The 18,853-nt window shown below is 50.5% G+C and overlaps 1 protein-coding gene across 1 annotated transcript in view; it reads left to right on the top strand.

Annotated features, from left to right (window-relative positions):
* MRPL27 (mitochondrial ribosomal protein L27) overlaps nt 1-7,814 on the top strand; it is a 30,665-nt gene extending 22,851 nt beyond the window's left edge. Inside the window, exon 4 of the mRNA XM_086930823.1 lies at nt 4,405-7,814. Coding sequence (XP_086786949.1) covers nt 4,405-4,611 — 207 coding nt within the window. The 3' untranslated portion in view covers nt 4,612-7,814. The remainder of the gene's footprint in view (nt 1-4,404) is intronic.
* Nucleotides 7,815-18,853: the final 11,039 nt, after the last annotated feature.

The following is an 18,853-nucleotide window of genomic DNA, read 5'->3' as shown; positions in this document are numbered from 1 at the left end:
CCTAATGACGGATGAAGCTAAAACACAGGCACAGGCAACCTTACATAGATTGTATGATGTAGGGGATAAGTCTGGGAAACTCTTTGCGTGGTTGAGTAGTAGAGAGCAGGAAGCGCGATGGGTGGAACAAGTGACGGATGGCCAGGGCCATATTAGGCGGACCGATGTCCCGATAGCTCAGGCAGTCGCTGACTACTACGAGGAGTTCTACAAGGCCAGAGACCTAGGCGCGACAGCGGATGTAAGGCTGTATCTGGACAGCATTGAGGCCCCCATTTTAGCTGATGAAGATCAGGCGAGTGTGGAGGAAGAGATAACAGTCACAGAGGTTAGGGAGGCCTTAGCTAGACTTCGCCCGGGAAAATCTCCTGGTCCGAACGGGTTCCCCGCAGAATTCTTTAAAAAAACGGCAGACCTACTTACTAACCACCTGCTTGCCTTGTTCTTGGGGGCAGTGCAAGAGGGCACGTTGCCTCCAGATCTACGTATGGCCACAATTATTCCTATCTATAAACAAGGTAAACCACCCAAGGAATGCTCATCTTACCGCCCCATCTCTCTTCTGAACATGGAGGTTAAACTCCTGGCGACGATTCTGGCGCTGCGGCTGCGACGGGTGATTCCAGATCTGGTCCACTTGGATCAGACCGACTTCCTGACAGACAGGGCAACCAGGTTAAATTTGAAGAGAACCCATAACTGGCTGATGGAGATGTGTGACCATCAGGAGCCCCATGTGTTCCTGTCTTTGGACGCCGAAAAAGCGTTCGATGCAGTACACTGGCCCTTCCTGGAGGGAGTGTTGATTAAGTTTGGTTTTGGTCCCAAGTTTAGGAAGTGGGTGAATCTTATTTATACAGACCCAAGAACGAGGGTAAAGGTCAATGGGGTGTTATCAGCAGACTTCCCCTTACGGAGAGGGACCCGGCAGGGGTGTCCCCTATCTCCGTTATTGTTCGCCCTTACTATAGAAATAGTGGAGTGCGAAATAAGACTGGACAGAGGGATAAGAGGGTTTAAAATTGACCAGACAGATACGGCCGAGGAGAAAATATCGCTATATGCGGATGACATCCTCCTATATGTCACCCACCAAGGTGTTTCGATCCCACGACTATTCACCTTGCTGGGCCGCTATGGCTCCCATTCAGGATACACGATAAATTGGCATAAGTCAATCCTGTACAGCCCTAGGGGAGAGGAGGTGTGGCCCACCCTGCCCGGCGCGCTTCGGGTCACGGGCGATGGGTTTACATATTTGGGGATATACGTGACGAAGGATCGATCAATCTCGTATCAGAGAAACATCCAGCGAGCGCTCACAAATTTAGCTAGTGATGCAGCCAGATGGAAGACCCTCCCCCTCACGATTCTAGGACGTGCAGCAATGTTCAAAATTATAACGTTGCCACGTAACTGTACGCCCTACAGAATGAGTATTTCCCCCTCCCCGACAGGTTTTTAAAGATATAAATGTGAGCTCCGGTCATTGCTTTGGCTCGGGAAACAACCCAGGATAGCCTAGAGACAATGCAGAGGAATCAGTATAATGGGGGGATCTTCTTACCCAATATTGAGGCGTACTACTGGGCAGAACATTTATCCCCGATAAATGACAGGCTCCACGCCCTGGCGGATCACCCCACATATAGATTGGAGAGAGGGACAATGGCGCAACGCACCTGTTTGCACTACATATATGGAGGTAGAGGGAGGGAGAGACTACTCTCAGCAACGCGGGTGGCTGGAGACAAGGGAGAGGGCGACCAGGATGACTGGCTGGGCACACAAACCGACCCCAATATGGCATTGTACATGACTAAAGGAACTGCAAAAATTGAAGGGGTTTAAAAGATGGGATGACATTGGTATCTCTGTTCTGGGAGATTTGCTGAAAAGGGGATTTCTGAAGTCCCTCCAGGCTTTGAGGGTGGATTACGGATTGCATCATACTCAGTACTTGAAATACTCGCAATTACGCCATGCATGGAAGGCGGAGACGGCGCTCACATGTCCCCTGCCAGAGTATACCCCGCTTGAGGGCCGTCTGCTGCAGGAGCACGTCCAGAGTAAACTAGTTTCCCTGACCTATAAAACATTGATTAACAATATGCCTGACGGACTGGTGAAACTGAAAGAAACAAGGGAACTAAATCTGGGGGAGATGGACACACTTGATTTAGAGACAACCCTGATGCACCACAGGGAAGTCGCGATAAAATCTCGGCTTCGGCAAATACAATTTAAAATCCTCTATAGGGTCTATTACGATAGACACCGATTGCACCGGATGGGGCGAGCAAGTGATGCTTACTGTCTACGATGTGGGTATGTGAAGGGAGACTTTTATCATACCATTTGGGACTGCCGTGTAATTCAGGAATACTGGGCCAAGATATTAAGTAAATTAAGTGAAATACTGGAAATGGCCCTCCCGGTGGAGCCTAAACTGGTTCTGTTGGAAATAACAAATGAGGTGGATCTGAATCGCCCACTCCTAATTTTCCTTACACTGGTTTTACTGGTAGCTAAGAGGGATGTGGCTCGGTCCTGGGACGTTCCCATACCTCCTCAACTAGATGATTGGAGAAGAGGCATGGATATCTACATGGCAGCGGAGAGGGTCACATACAAAGCCAAGAAGTTCAATAGAGTGTGGGGGAAATGGAGACGATATTATGGCTTGGACGGGGGATAGTGAGAGGAGGAGGACAGGCCACCCTGTTATCCCGGTACATGCGGGGGAGATCATGGACGGATGTGTGCAATATAGAGACAGGTGGGGCATGACTGTATCCATATGTAGTGTTTCCTGTGAGATTCTGGGGGTGGCGGGTGGAGGGGGGTAGGGTATGGTGGACGGTTTCATGTGACATGCTTGTTATGTTTATGTGTTTTCAAAAAGCAAATGAAAATATAAAAAAAAATAAAAAATGTTCACAAATCCGAAATTCTTCAAGCAGTTAATGCATCTGATCATATACAGTTAATGGATATTATAGAATTTATTAGGTACTGGTCATTGTTACACTAAAAAGCATAACAGGTACAAAATTACTAGTTTGTTCCCCTATAGATCTTTAAAATACGTATCCTGCAAGATGTACATTTGCCTGACCACAATCTAAATGAAACCTGCTCTAGAGTAGAGATTTGCTCTTTGAAATTTAAGTAAAACTTGGTTTAGTGCAGCCATTTGCTTCTAAAAATAAATAAATAACGCCAAACTTTTTGTTTGTGCACGAGGAGATACAATTTGCCTGCAGTCACTAGACGAACCACCAAGAGCAGTTACTACTAATGTCCCAGGTTAAAACACACTGTTTTTCGAACATTTCCAAAGTTCCTGCTGTGCTGATTTTAAATTAATTTGTTTGTGGTAAGGGTTGAGAGCAAAATCTCATATAAATATCTTTGTACACATTTCAATCCGTATTTTATTGCTAAATGTATCCAAACTCGCATTCTGCATATTTTCACTACTATGTTAACATACTACTCTAACTCCAGTCTTAGCATATTTGGGGTAATAAGAGTCCAAGTAGAACTTTTGTTGGGAGATACTTCTGCAGGGGCGGTTCCTCCACTAGGGCTGAGGAACTTCGCCCCACTGCTTTCTCGCAGTGCGAGAAGCAGAAACATAAAATGGTAATAACTACCATTTTATATTTCTGCTTCTCACACTGTGAAAAAGCCGAAGGGTTTGGTTGTGGACTGCTATGGCTGCTCTGCGAGCAGGGCTGGGCAGAGGAGGAGTGGTGTTCCCACTCCTGAGTGCGCATGACTGGTTTAGTCGGCCCTCTGGGGCTGACCAAAAAAGTTATGCACACTCTGCCCTTCTCCAATGCATGCTGCAATGCAGCCTACATGGAGAACATGGCCGGGCCATTAGCCCCTTGCTGAGCGGCGTCCCGCCCAATCACAACGCTGCTAGCAGTGTTGTTATTGGCTATGGGGTGGGAGCCTGGCTGCTTGCTTCCAGTTCCTTACGGAAGCAGGAGCAGAGACGACGCGGGACCCGGACGGCGGGATGGTAAGTTTAAAATTCTTTTATTATTATTACATTAAACACCTCTACTCCTTGCTCATGTATTCCCTAACTCTCTCCAAGCCCTATTCGGGTTTGCAAACCTCACTCCTTGTACCCCTTGAAATACATGACTCTGTTCAGAAACCCTTTGCGTTTCATGACCCTCCCTTCAGCTACTTTTTTGTACTCCATGGCCTCTTTGTTGTGTGTAGGTCTTACTGCAAGCCCTCCATAAATTCATTGGCTCTTTCTATTCTCCTAATCTTGAGGTCCCCTCAGTGCCCTTGGCTATACGTCCCTGGTTTCTCTTTGAGCGTACTACTATTTGATTTCCTCACCCCTTTGCATTCACCTAAAATGCATCTTTGTTCCAGGTCGGAATGGGTCGGAACAAGACCATTTTTGCACTGGAAGAAGGAACAGTCCGATTCACCAAGGAAGTTTTTGTGCCACCTCCCGAGAGTCCTGACAGCACAGAAGTTATCTGCCGCTTGCCCAAGGGGGCCATCATCTACAAAACCTTCATCAATGTTGTGCCCACCCCACAGGTGGCGAGATTCAGACTGGTGGACATGCTTTGAGTTGTGGTGTGTGTTTCTACTATAGGTCTACACTTAGTGATATGAAGGGTCGCCTTGATGAAGAGATTGTTTTTTTGCATTCCCAGATAACTAAAAGCTCTTTTTTTGTTTTCTCAAAATAAAAAATTACCCATAAACATTTTTGCAAGATGACCTTATTCATAACTTTGTAATGTGCAACTCGCTGTGGAAAATAGCAGTGAAGTGTAGCAATCTCAGCAGAAGAGGAGAAAGATTTGATACTGTTTTGCAAAATAACCTTATTCATAACTCTGTAATGAACAACTTGCTCTGCAGAATAACAATGAACTGTAGCAATGTCAGCAGAAGAGGAAAATGATTTTATAAAAATGCTTCACTTCTCAGCAACTACAGTGTAAAACCAGTGACAATGGAGCCCTAGACGCCAGGATTGTGAGTCTCCCTTTCCATAGCAAACTAATTTGTATACTCTTAACCTACACTGCACATGTACCTGCTGCACTGATGCAGTGCAATTTTACCTAGCAATGTATATTTTAAGAAACGATGACCAATCGTACAGTTTCGGGATTCTGTTTGGAAACAGAACTGTGCCTTGGGAGATCAGGATGTCAGAATTTAGGAACTGAGTCTCTACCACATTACGACCTAGAGGCCCAAATCAGACTGGCTCACAGTGCCTCAACTGAGCTCCTAACCTTTTCAGAGAAAAAGGTGATTTCGGCAAACCTAGAACATGAACCTGTAGTCCCCAAAGGAATCATTGAAACAGATCATCACCATTCTTTCTCACTAATGCATGTCCATAGTAAATAGAAGAAAGACAAGAAGGAAGTTTGCAATATATTAATTGAAACTATTGTCGTCTGTTTTGAAGCAGGTGTGCTGAGATTAGTTAACAGTTACAACTAAGCAACGTAATCAACATTAGTAGCGGGCTGTAAACAATGAACAACCTTACCATGGCAGTTTATATATCCAAGTCTACCCTCACTATGTGAGCACAGGGATATATTTGTGATCTCTGAGATTAGCACAGAACACCAAACCTAATATGTGTGCTTAGGTGGTTTGTATCATATGTCTAAACTTAGTTTACACAAGGCGGCCTCCTCGCTCCAAGACTGGTCTCTCTGCTGGAATTCTGCCCTCTTCTCTCCAAGTAACTGAGACACAGTTCATATGATAAGAACTCTTGTGTTAGAAAACTGAAGCTGGGCTACAGTATTGTAAACTGAAGCTGGGCTACAATATTGTGTCTAAAAGCGTTAGGAGATGTTGCTGACTGGGCACAAGAGAACAGTACACAACAAGTTGTTCGTCTTTGTACGAAATATTCAGACTGAATCCCAAGAAGAGTCACTGAATACCAAATAATAATCACAGCATTTTTCTAAAATAATATGTTACAAAAACAAATGTATTATGTGTGGCTTTGCAAAGCAAAGGCAGTCTAAAGCTACTAATTGGTGTAACCAAGGGAGAACCAAAGTGGGTCCAAAAGGGGAAATACAACAGTACTAGATGAAAGAACAGGAAGCAAGACAGAGGGATGCTTCCCGTCTACAGAAAAGTGAGCGACAGTAATAGTACATAGTATAAGACGCATCATTCCTTTGGCGAAAAAACTAAGTAATGAGAAAAATGGGACTTGCAACCAAACACAAAGTTCTTCTCTGCACTCTTTGAGGGAATGTCACTGCTGGTCTTCCTTCTCTGTGTGATCACTCAACAAATCTCTCACGCTGCCTTCCTATGCGAGGTGTAATGCTGAAGACCATAACCGGGGGTTATCCAAACCACTCCAGGTAGCCCAGTCCCACTCCTATTCTGTTTACATGAGAGGACATCTCTGCAGAGTTTGGGGGTTACTAAGCACAGATTACCCATTATCTACTATCCACCAGCATCACTCCTGGGGTCATCCTGGGAAGATTTGGGGTTTGTGAATGTTCTAAGAGGCCTACACCTAAGAGGACATACTCACTTGAGCTACATGCATTGCAGGGTCTAAACTGCCTGCCTGCAGACAAAATAAAGGCATTTATTGTTGATATTTAGCATATGTGTGACAGAGTATGTAACACTGGGACTAAAGAGAGCTTTCTGGGTACATTTTAAATTAATATTCCCATCTGGCAGGGTGTTCACATACAGGTTGGCAAGGGCAAATTCTGAGGGTGCCAAAATTACTTGGTATGCTTAAACCAGGGTCACAGTATTCATCTAAGAATGTAGCTGCAATTCCTACAAAAAATGAATAGCAGTTTGATATGGAAGAGCATCTTGAACATCTAGCTAAAAGCACGGATATTGTACAGATGCATCTGGCTGAGAGGCATTTGGGGTAATTCTGGAGGATGAGTGGTGTCCACAAAAATGGTGCACCAGTAAACGTACCTTGAATGTTTTAGTTCCTTTAGTTCTTGCTTTCCGTCTCAGGCCACACGGTTTGTCAGAGAGAGTAGTATCTATTTTGGTTAGATAACATCCATATTGTGCATGCTTCCAGGCTGCCAATTGCCTTATAGTGTTATGCCTATTCAAGGAAGTTGATAGGATCAGCATTTTCAAAAAATAATAAGTCTAAGGCATGCTACATTTAGGAGTTAAAAATAATTCTACTGAAGTGTGCTCTCCTTTCCAGTGGTAGTGGTTGGAGCAGCGTTGCCCCAGGCTCAAGTTGAGATGATCTCTTTTTTAGGCAGACTTGTGATGCTTGCTGTAATGGATATACGTATCTTGGGACACAAGGGCAACTGTCGCTGTTACTAGACTTGCTACAATACTTTCAAAAAGGTGTTGCCAACCAGGGTGACCTAGTGTACTGGCCACTTAAAATGAGAGGACAAGACTTTGATTTAATGCCAAAAGACGAGGGAAAGATCCAAGCCTGGATTGGCAGACATGTTACAGGAATTCTTTATTATACCAAATTGGAGGGCAAACCAGACCCACCAATTAATTACAACTCAGGGTGGCATTGAAATGTTGAGCTAGATCTCAGCAAAAATAATTATGGCTTTTAATAAAACAGATTGCATGAGTGTAATATTTAGGTGTGACTATGAGTCTGAGGGAAACAATCCGTTTGTAAAGATATATAAAAGATTATTGAAGTTGTTGTAAATGTGCATATTTAAGTGTTTCTGCTGTTAAAAAAAATGTAGTCTTTGTATGAGTTCTGTGTTTTTTTAAAATTAAAAACATGTTGCTAATGATTGTGTATGTTTATCTTGGTAGAGACAAGAGAGTCAATCAATCAATCATATAATTTGTAAAGCGCACTACTCACCCGTGAGGGTCTCAAGGCGCTGGGTTGGGGAATGCTGCTACTCCTCGAAAAACCAGGTCTTGAGGAGTTTTCTGAAGGTCAGCAGGTCTTGGGTCTGCCGTAGTTGGATGGGGAGAGTGTTCCAGGTCTTGGCGGCGAGGTGGGGGAACGATCTGCTGCCGTAGGTCGCTCTTCGGAAGCGGGGGGCAGTGGTGAGGGCGAGGTCGGCGGAGCGGAGCTGGCGCGTGGGGGTGTAGAAGCGAAGTCGTCTGTTGAGGTACGTTGGTCCGGTGTTGTGGAGTGCCTTGTGTGCGTGGGTGAGAAGCTTGAAGGTTATCCTCTTGTTGACCGGGAGCCAGTGCAGGTCTCTCGGGTGGGGTGTGATGTGGCTGCAGCGAGGGATGTCAAGGATCAGGCATGCAGAGGCGTTCTGGATGCGTTGGAGCCGTCTCAGGCGTTTGGCCGAGGCTCCTGCGTAGAGGGCATTTCCGTAGTCCAACCTGCTGCTGACGAGGGCCTGAGTGACCGTTCTTCTCATTTCAGTGGGGATCCACTTGTAGATCCTGCGGAGCATGCAGAGGGTGTTGAAGCAGGAGGAGGAGATGGCGTTGACCTGTTTAGTCATGGAGAGGGTGGAGTCGAGGATGACCCCTAGGTCGGTGGTTGTTGGAGCGGTTCCCAGTGCGGTCGGCCACCAGAAGTCACCCCAGACTGAAGGGGTGGATCAGAGGATGAGGACCGCCGTCTTGTCCGAGTTCAGCTTCAGTTGGCTGTTCCTCATCCTTTCAGCGACGGCCTTCATTCCTTCGTGAAGGTTGGTTTTGGGGTTGTGGGGGTCCTTGGTGAGGGAGAGGATCAGCTGGGTGTCATTGGCGTAGGAGATGATGTTGAGGTCGTGCCGACGTGCGACTTGGGCGAGTGGTGCCATGTAGATGTTAAACAGAGTTGGGCTGAGGGATGAGCCCTGGGGTACGCCGCAGATGATCTCGGTGGCTTCGGAGCGGAAGGCGTGAAGGCGGGCGCTCTGTGTTCTGCCGGAGAGGAAGGAGGTGGTCCAGCCCAGGGCCTTCTCTTAGATCCTGGCGTTGTGGAGGCGTGTTCGTAGTGTGTGGTGGCAGACCGTGTCGAAGGTGGCGGACAGGTCCAGGAGGATGAGGGCTAGCGTTTCTCCGTTGTCCAGCGGGGACTTGATATCATCGGTGGCGGCGATGAGGGCAGTGTCAGTGCTGTGGTTGCTGCAGAACCCGGACTGGGAAGTGTCCAGGATGTTGTTCTCCTCGAGGTAGCGGGTCAGTTGTTCGTTGACGGTCTTCTTGATGACCTTTGCCTAGAACGGGAGCAGGGAGATGGGCCGGAAGTTCTTGAGGTCCTTGGGGTCCGCCATGGGTTTCTTAAGTAAGGTGTTGATCTCGGCGTGCTTCCAGCTCTTCGGGAAGGTTGCTGTCTCGAAGGAGGTGTTGATGACTTTCCGGAGATGGGGTGCGATGGATGTGCTGGCTTTGTTGAAGATATGGTGTGGACATGGGTCTGATGGAGATCCGGAGTGGATGGTGTTCATGATCTTGATGTGTCGGTGTCGTTGATGTTGGTCCAGGAGAGCAGGCGGTTGGTGCGGATGGTGGTCGTGGGGGCAGAGGTCACAGTGGGTGTTGGGGCGGTCGTGGCGTTGAAGCTGTCGTGGATATCTGCGATCTTGCGGTGGATGAAGGTGGCCAGCGAGTCGCACAGGTCTTGCGAGGGTGGGACGTCCTTGGTGTTGGAGCTGGGGTTGGAGAGTTCATTCACGATGTTGTAGAGCTCTTTGCTGTCGTGCGTGTTATTGTCTAGGCGGTTTTTGAAGGAGGCCCTTTTGGCAGCTCTGATGAGGTGATGGTGTCTGCGGGTGGCGTTCTTGTGGGCTGCATGGCTGTCCGGTGTTCGTTCACAGAGCCAGATCTTCTCCAGCTATCGGCAGGTATGCTTGGAGGCCCGGAGGTCTTCAGTGAACCAGCTGGCTTTCTTGTTGGTGTGACTGTTGGAAGGTTTCTTGATCGGGGTGAGGGGGTTGGCGAAGTCGTTGAGCCACTGTCTGAGGATGCGGGGGTCGGTGGGGTCAGTGGGTGGGCTCTGGGCGAGGGTTGTGGTTAGCTGGCCAGCAGCGGCGTGGCATCTGTTGGGTGCGATGGTGCGTGATGGGTTTCGTGAAGGTGAAGTGGATGCAGCGATGCTCGGTCCAGTGGAGTTCGGTGGTGTGGTTGAAGGAGACGTGGGGGCTTGCGGAGAAGATGGGGTCAAGAGTGTGACCGGCAGAGTGGGTGGGTGTTGTGACGAGTTGTCCGAGGTTGGCTAGGTTGTCGATCAGGGTGGTGGAGTTGGTGTCATTGTTGTTCTCGAGGTGGAAGTTCAGGTCCCCGAGGAGGATATCGTCCGTGGAGGCAAGGGTGTGTGTGCTAACGAAGTCAGCGAAGGAGTCGCTGAACTGAGGTCGGGGTCCGGGTGGTCTGTAGATGAGGGTTCCTCTGAGGGTGGTATTGGGGTCGGTGTGGATCTTGAAGTGCAGGTGTTCGGCGGTGCTGAGGGTGTTGTCAGTGTTGGTCGAGACTCTGGGAGTGTTCCTGTGAACGATGGCGATTCCTCCTCCTGCTCAGTTGGTGCGGTCCCTGCGGGTGATCTTGTAGCCTTCCGGGACAGCTATGTCAGGTGCCGAGGCGGGGTTCAGCCAGGTCCCCGTCAGGAAGGCGACGTCTGGGGAGGTTGAGTCGAGTAGGTCCCAGAGTTCAACGGCATGTTTGCGGGCGGAGCGGGTGTTGAGAAGGATGCATCTGAGGTGGTTGGATTCTTCCCTGGTCGGCAGCATGGTGGGGCAGGTGCTTGTGAAGCTGCAGTTTTGGCAGGCGAAAGCTCTGTGGTGCACTTCGGGGGGCCAGGAAGCAGGTGTGTGATTGTCCGGTTTTGAGTGTGTGGAGGGTTCTGGCATCGTAGCCTCATCGGGCGTTGTGGCGTTCGCGGGGTCCAGGGTTCCCGGCGCTGGGCGCGGACGGGCTCAGATGGGCTTGCCATAGGGGCGCCTTCGGCGCGCCAGCGGCGCGGCCTCCATATGGGGGGATGTGGGAGGGAGGAGCCGCTGGGAGGCGGGAGCGGGGCGGCGAATGGGATTGCAGGGGGGCAAGGACGCAGCGGTGGGAAAAATGGGCGGGTCCGCGGGAGAACTGGGCACAGGAATGAAAAACAAGTTTAGGCAAGAAAAAAAAAAGTACAAGCACAGAGGAATAAAAACAAGTCTGGGCAAGAAGCAAGTACAGTACAGGCACAGGGGAATAAAAACAAGTCTGGGCAAGAAAGCAAGTACAAGCACAAAGCAAGTATAGGTACAGGGGAATAAAAACAAGTCTGGGCAAGAAAGCAAGTACAGGCACAGGGGAATAAAAACAAGTCTGGGCAAGAAAGCAAGTACAGGCACAGGGGAATAAAAACAAGTCTGGGCAAGAAAGCAAGTACAGGCACAGGGGAATAAAAACAAGTCTGGACAAGAAAGCAAGTAGAGGCACAGGGGAATAAAAACAAGTCTGGGCAAGAAAGCAAGTACAGGCACAGGGGGAAAAATACTAGATTAGGCAAAAACAATGCAAGCAGAGCTGTGCAGCAGCGTGGGGAGTGACCTGCCTGTGAGCAGGGTCAGAGAGTGGGTTATTGGTTTCTACTCAGGCCTTGAAAAATCATTAAAATGTTACTAGAAACTTGAATAATCCACTTGACCTAACTGTAATGTACTTCACGGTTACTCTGCACCAGTGATTTCTCTGCATCATGAACTGGTCTCAAATTGTGTGATCCTATGCAAATATTTTATTGTACAATCCGCCTTTTAATTCATTATCACATTTGAGAGCACCTTCAAATAGGTAAGTCCAGCAATTCCGCTGTACAAAAAAAAACTTTTGGTTGATTAAATAGACTAAACGTTTGCTCAACGTTTAGTCTATCTAACGTATAATAAGAATGTAGCCCGCCTATAGGGAGCATATGATCCCTGACTTGGCTCTTAGTTCACTAACAGCATTGACATCAGAGCAGAGTGTTTTTCAGTTCATGTTTACAATCTCACTTTTAATAAATATATTACTAAATCATGATGTGGCAGTGCACTGGCATTTACAGACAGTAAACTTTGAAATGGCCAAAACCTTTCCTACTAACATGCAGGTTAAAAAATTGGGTTTCACCAAACCTATTTATCATTTGAACATCACCAAGTAAAGTGTTCCAATTTGTTTTCATCCTATTAAAATATTTTTTCATCACACAAAATTACAAAAAATGGGCTTTCATAATTTCTGAAATATATTTTGAAATGTTTGTACGGTTCACTTATTAGCTATTTAAAAATGCTGTGTTAGAAAAAAAAACTAACAGCTTTCATTTCACTCTCTTTGTACAGCACGTCAGACAGTTCACTTTACAAAATCACAGAACTCTGCAGTCGGAGAAAGAAAAGTAATTGTAAGACGACGTAAATTGAGTTCTGGCCTCTGTCTCTGAACACAGAGCAAATACGACAAGTTAAAAACAAGATTTTAACATCATTATTGCTCCTTCACTTTCTGAGTGAACAGAACACATGTTCTTTGTTAGCTCGCCAGAAGGAGTGAGTAGGTGATTGTAAGAACTGGGGCCACCAGCTCTCCAGGGGGTAGCATGGCTCGAGCAGGAAGGCAGCCAGGGGCTTGCGTGTAAAGCAGCCACTTAACACACTCATCCAATGACACACAGTGGGCGCAATAATGGAGACCACACCAGTAGTTGTATTTGCAAATCAAGTTCTTTTATATAGACTTTGGATCAAGCAAGTAATGCATTTAACTAATCATTAGTATTTCATTAGGCAGTTGCAGTAAGTCTTGTCATTAAAATAATAACCAGCTCATCTAAGCAGTGAAACATTAAATAACATAGCCTGCTGCATCATACTCTTCAGCAGGCAAAGAGGGTACTTCCATAAACCTGGAGGATCCTACAATAAGCGACCATAGGATTGCATTAGAGTACCACATTAAACCTCCTGTGGATGCCTTCTAAACTGTACTTCCTAGGAAGTGATAAAACATTTCATCAAGTACCTTCAGTACAACAGATAACTTCAAAGAACACAGCCACAAGCATTTCTTCTTGTGAATACTGATCGTTTTGCGACCCAGAATCAGATCCTCAGAATACCATTAGAATGAATCAATACACATCGCAGTTTGATCTCTTCAGGAGCTGTAGAAGCCCGCCCCTGTAAGAAATTCAGTACAATGAAGTAAAGCACCCTTCCATTAATAGGCTTGTAAATAGGGTGTAACCATGAACATTTCAGGCTGGATACCTGCATGCAAAACAATATAGGGGGGAAAGTGTCTATCCCCAGACCTCCTAGTTCTCGAGGCACATAAAGGGGGGCCAACGGGGCCCTGTCTCAGTTCACCCCGGGGGAGGGGCGACCTCTGGCCTTACCCGGCCTACCGCCCTCATACAAGGGTTACCTTGTATTTTCGGCCCTCCGGGGCCCTTGCGCAGTCACCGCTAAAGGGGGAGGGGTGTTCGACCCTCCTAGGGTCTCACCCGGCCCGGCGCGGTGCAGGGGTGACTTCGGGGCACCAGCGCCGGGGCCGGATCAAGATCAGCGTGTGGGGCACAACCGGAGGGGGCTCTCTGGCTCCGCGGCCCTCCTCCGAGGTGAGACGCGGCTTCCCCAAGCGCCGGGCCTTGTCTGCGGGGCCCGGCGGTAACAGCCAATGGTGATGCAGCTTGGGCGGGGGCGCAGCCGATGACGCGGCGGCGCTCCCGCTCACGTCGGGGCCCAGGCAGGCTTCAGGCCTAACGCGGCCCGACTATCTCGATGCGGCGGCCCTCTTCTGGCACCGGGGGCCGCCGAGGGGGGCTCAATGTCGGCGCTAGTCACAGCGCGGGGCAAGTGACCACAGGACAGGCCAGCAGCGCCTCTGAGGCGTCGTATGGGCGGCGCTGACGCCGCGGGGGCAACTCTCCTCAAAGGCCTCAAGGCGCCAAGGTACAGTGCGAGCGCCAGTCCGGGGAAGCGCGTGGGGCTTCACAGCGCGGGTCACCCGGGGTGGGGCCCGAGGGACAATCTCGGACACAGCGCTGGGCAGTGGGGGTCAGAATAGAGCGTTTCTCTCTGTCACTCAGCAGATTGGGTCTGCAGGAGGGAAGGCGACCTCTAGCCTCCTGACAGGACAGACAATCTCACCCACAGCACTGACCAGGGGGGTTCAGGATAAAGCGTTTTTCACACCGTTCCACAGGGACAGCAGAGCAGTTCAGTCAGGGGGGAGACCAGTGGGGCAAGGAGGGCCCACTGCAGGCTGGGGGGTTGCGCAGGGCAGCACAGTCCAGCACCTGGTCGATCCCCCCAGCAGTCTCTGGTCAAAGGCAAGCAATCTTCTTGGCGCTTGGATGGTTCTGCGCCCTTGGGTGTTTGATTCTTGAATATGCTGAGAGGGGGCCGGGGGGTTGAGCTGAGGGCTTGAAGAGTTTTTCCTCAGTCACTGCAGATGGACCCTGGGGTTCCCTACCACTGGCCCAGATCAGGGGGCTAGCTTAGGACACCTCACCCAGCTTAAGAGGCAGCACCTAAATCCTGTCACTCCTAGTAGTATAGGTTCCTCACTAGGCCCTCCCGCCTAAAACTCCTGCGTGGGTTCCCCAGGTCAGTGATGCCCCAACTGACTAGAAAGTTTCCCTCCCTTTTCCTTATATAGCGTCAGTTGGCAGTTGGTGTCACCTCCCCTGTTCTGGAAGGTTCCAGGAGCTTCCCTCATTCTAGCTATGGGCAGGCTGGTATGGCAACATTGTTTAAGGGTTCCAGCCAGCTCCTGGCTACTAGAGTGCGCCTATACAGACCACGCTGAGTAGCAGGGGTCAGTGGCAGCCATGTTGGGGGAAGAGAGCACCTGCACCCTGGCATTGATTAGCAATGGGAGGGTGCCCAGAGTCCTAAAGCCAACGAAAAGTAGGTGGAAAAAATGAGGCAAGGGCAAAAAAATACCACCCTAGGCTGACAGGTCTAACATGCGTCCCCCCCAGCTGAAAGTGGGGAGAGCTACCCAACCTCTAGGGAGTTCTCGTCACTAAGGCGGAAAAACCGGGAGAGACCGTCAGCATTGGCGTGGTCAGCTCCGGGCCGATGTTCCACCCTAAAGTCCATCCCCTGTAGGGAAATGGACCACCTTAGCAACTTGGGATTTTCGCCTCTCATTTGCATGAGCCAGCGAAGGGGTCGGTGGTCGGTTTGAACTAGGAAGTGTGAGCCAAAAGGTATGGCCTCAACTTCTTCAAAGCCCAGACCACAGCGAAGGCTTCTCGCTCGATGGTACTCCATCGCCGTTCCCGAGGGAGGAATCTTCTTGAGATGAAAGCCACAGGTTGGTCTTGGCCATCATTGTTGAGTTGCAATAGCACAGCACCTATGCCATGCTCTGAGGCATCTGTTTGCACGACAAATTCTTTTTGGAAGTCTGGAGTGGCCAACACCGGAGCGGTGCACATCGCGTGCTTCAGTGTTTAGAATGCCTCCTGGCAAGCAGCCGTCCAGATGACCTTGCGTGGCTGCTTCTTGGACGTCAACTCGGTCAAGGGGGCCACGATGGTGCCATATCCCTTGACGAACCTGCGGTAATAGCCAGTGAGGCCGAGGAAAGCTCGGACCTCAGTCTGAGTTTTGGGGGGCTCCCAGGCCATGATGGTCTCAATTTTGGCCTGGAGGGGTTGCACCTTACCTCCGCCCACCAAGTGCCCCAGGTACACGACAGAGCCCTGTCCAATCTGGCACTTGCTAGCCTTGATGGTCAAGCCAGCACATTGCAAAGCCTGCAGCACCTCCTGGAGATGCTGCAGATGGTCCTCCCAGGTGCTACTGAAGACAGCTATGTCATCCAGGTACGCCGCTGAGAAGGACTCCAGGCCAGATAACACCTGGTTCACCAACCGCTGGAAGGTGGCCGGAGCATTCTTGAGCCCGAAGGGCATCACTCGAAATTGGAAGTGACCCTCGGGGGTGGAGAACGCTGTCTTCTCCTTCGCTCCATCGGCCATGGCAATCTGCCAGTACTCTGATGTCAAGTCGATGGTGCTGAGGTACTTGGCTGCTCCCAGCCGGTCAATCAGCTCGTCGGCCCGTGGTATCGGGTGAGCATCTGTCTTGGTGACAGAGTTCAACCCCCGATAGTCCACACAGAACCGAAGTTCTGGTGTGGTGCCCGGTGGAGCCGCTTTTGGCACCAGCACAACCGGACTAGCCCATGGGCTGCTGGAGGGTTCAATCACTCCCAGCTCTAGCATCTTGGTCACCTCACCCTGGATGCTGTTCTTTACTTTATCGGACAGCCGGTAAGACTTGTTTTTCACTGGCGGGCTGTCCCCTGTGTCCACATCATGGGTACACAGATGGGTGATTCCAGGTGTGAGGGAGAACAACGAGGCATGCTGCGCCAATACCTGGCGGCAGTCCCTCTGTTGTTCTGGGGTCAAGGATGGGGAGAGGACAACTCTCTCCACTGAACCATCCTTTTCCTGCGCCGCTAGAAGATCAGGAAGAGGCTCACTTTCCTCCTCCTTGCTCCCATCCGTCACCATGAGGAGAGCAAGCTCTGATCGCTCATGGTGAGGCTTCAAGCGGGTGACGTGGAGCACCCTATGGGGTTGACGGGGGGTCTTCAAGTCAACTAGATAGGTGGTCTGGCCTCGATGTTCCACAATCTCGTCCGGACCAGTCCACCGGTCCTGGAGGGCACTAAGCTCCCCAGGCTCCATGACCCACACCTTCTGTCCAGCGTCCAACTCTACAGTCCGAGCGTTGCGGTCATACCACTCCTTCATGACGGCTTGGCTAGCCTCTATGTTGTCTGAGGCTTCCTTCCACAGCTTGGCCATCTGGCTGCTGAATGCCAGCATGTAGCTGACGACATCACGGGGAAGCTTCTTCGAAGTCTTCTCCCACCCCTCTTTGACCAGACTGAGGGGTCCCCTAACGGGATGGCCATAGAGCAATTCGAAGGGGCTGAACCCGACTCCCTTTTGTGGTACCTCGCGGTATGAAAACAGCAGGCAAGGGAGGAGGATGTCCCATTTCCGCCTCGGGTCTTCTGGCAGACTCCGGATCATCCCCTTCAAGGTCTTGTTGAAGCGCTCTACGAGCCCGTTAGTCTGGGGGTGGTAAGGAGTGGAGAACCGATAGGTCACTCCGCACTCCTTCCACATGGCCTGCATGTAAGCCGACATGAAATTTGTGCCTCTGTCCGACACCACGACCTTGGGGAATCCCACTCGGGTGAATATCCCCATCAGGGCCTGCGCCACCACAGGTGCAGTAACGGTCCTCAGAGGGATGGCCTCCGGGTACCGAGTGACGTGGTCCACTAACACCAGAATGAACCGATGTCCCGCAGCGGTCGGAGGGTCCAATGGCCCAACGATGTCTATTCCGACCCGCTCGAAAGGGGTCCCGACCACCGGGAGCGGTTCCAACGGGGCCTTCACTTTGGTCCCCGTCTTGCCACTGGCCTGGCAAGTCTTGCAGGTCTTGCAGTAGGTGTCAGAGGCAACCCTTATCCTAGACCAATAAAAATGTGGGACGAGCCTTGCAAAGGTCTTGTCCTGGCCCAGGTGTCCAGCTAAGGGTATCTCATGCGCCAGTTCCATCAAAAAGGCCCGGTAGCACTGGGGGACCACTAAGGCCCCAGATGATCCATGCACCGGAACCCTTGGCTCACTGTACAGGAGGCCATCCTCCCAATACACGTGGTAACTGCCGGTCTCTTGGTTGACCGCTTGGGCTTTGGCCTGTCGCCGCATGCCTTCAAGCGTGGGGCACTCTTTCTGCCCCCGACAGAATTCCTCCCGGGTAGGCCCTCCTTCCACATGCCACTCGGCAAGGGTCGGCAAGTCTCCCACAGGAACAACATCCACCTCCACGGACTCCGGGGTTACCTCCGCGGGCTCCCCATCCATCACACGGGGTGTGTCCTCCACAACACTCTCCTCTGGACTGGCATTGGGTTGGGCCATTGTTTCAGGCTCCAACCCGGGTTGAGCTTCTTGCCGGGCAGCCATGGACCGCGTGACTACGCACGTCCACCCTGGTAATCCCAGCATCTCAGTGTGGGCCTTAAACTCCACTTCCTTCCAGGCGGTATGTTCGAGGTCATTACTGAGCAGACAGTCCACAGGCAAGGCAGGGCTAATCGCAACTCTCAAGGGACCTGACACTCCTCCCCACTCAAAGGGAACTTGAGCCACCGGATAGTAGCTCAGACTGCCGTCAGCCAACACGGCCGGATGGTACACATCAGGAACAACCTGCTCAGAGGACACCAGCCGCCTCACTACGGTGGTCATGCTGGCTCCTGTGTCCCTCAGAGCGTCCACCTCCTCCCCATTGACCTTCACCCTCTGCTGGTACTTAGCAGTATTCAATGGTAAGGGCGTCACTGGGACCATCTCTCTATCCCCAAGTGAAACCAGGGTCAGGCCTGTCCACTCCCCTTCCCTATCTAAGGGCAGCTCCAACCCAAGCGCTACACTAGCCACCCCGGGACTCTTGCCACCAGTGGGGGCTGGGGGTCGTTTGCGACACTGGGCATCTCCCTTGTAGTGTCCGACCTCTCCGCATTCATAGCACCGGACCACTTTTGGCTGCTGACTCTTTTCAGGGTAAGTGGGTTTTGGGGAACGGTTCTGAGGTGGGGTACCTACTCCTTTCCCAAACTGTCTAGTTTGTGGGCCTCGTGAGAACTCCGATCTTTTATCTCCACCCTCTTTCTTCTGAGAGGCGCCCTGTCCGCCTTTCGGGCCATCTCCCCCGGGGCCCTTGTGAGACACCCGGGTGCTAACCCAAGTATCCGCCTCCTTCACAAGCTCACGGGGATCAGTAAGCTTGCGGTCCACCAGATGTTGGCGTAGCTCCGGAAAACACTTATCCAAGAGGTGCTCTCTCAAAAAAAGGTTATACAG

The sequence above is a fragment of the Lissotriton vulgaris genome, chromosome 7 (assembly GCF_964263255.1).
Source record: "Lissotriton vulgaris chromosome 7, aLisVul1.2, whole genome shotgun sequence".
Classification (NCBI taxonomy): domain Eukaryota; kingdom Metazoa; phylum Chordata; class Amphibia; order Caudata; family Salamandridae; genus Lissotriton; species Lissotriton vulgaris.
Note: the sequence above shows the minus strand (reverse complement) of the source record. Positions and strands in the feature narration are given on the sequence as shown.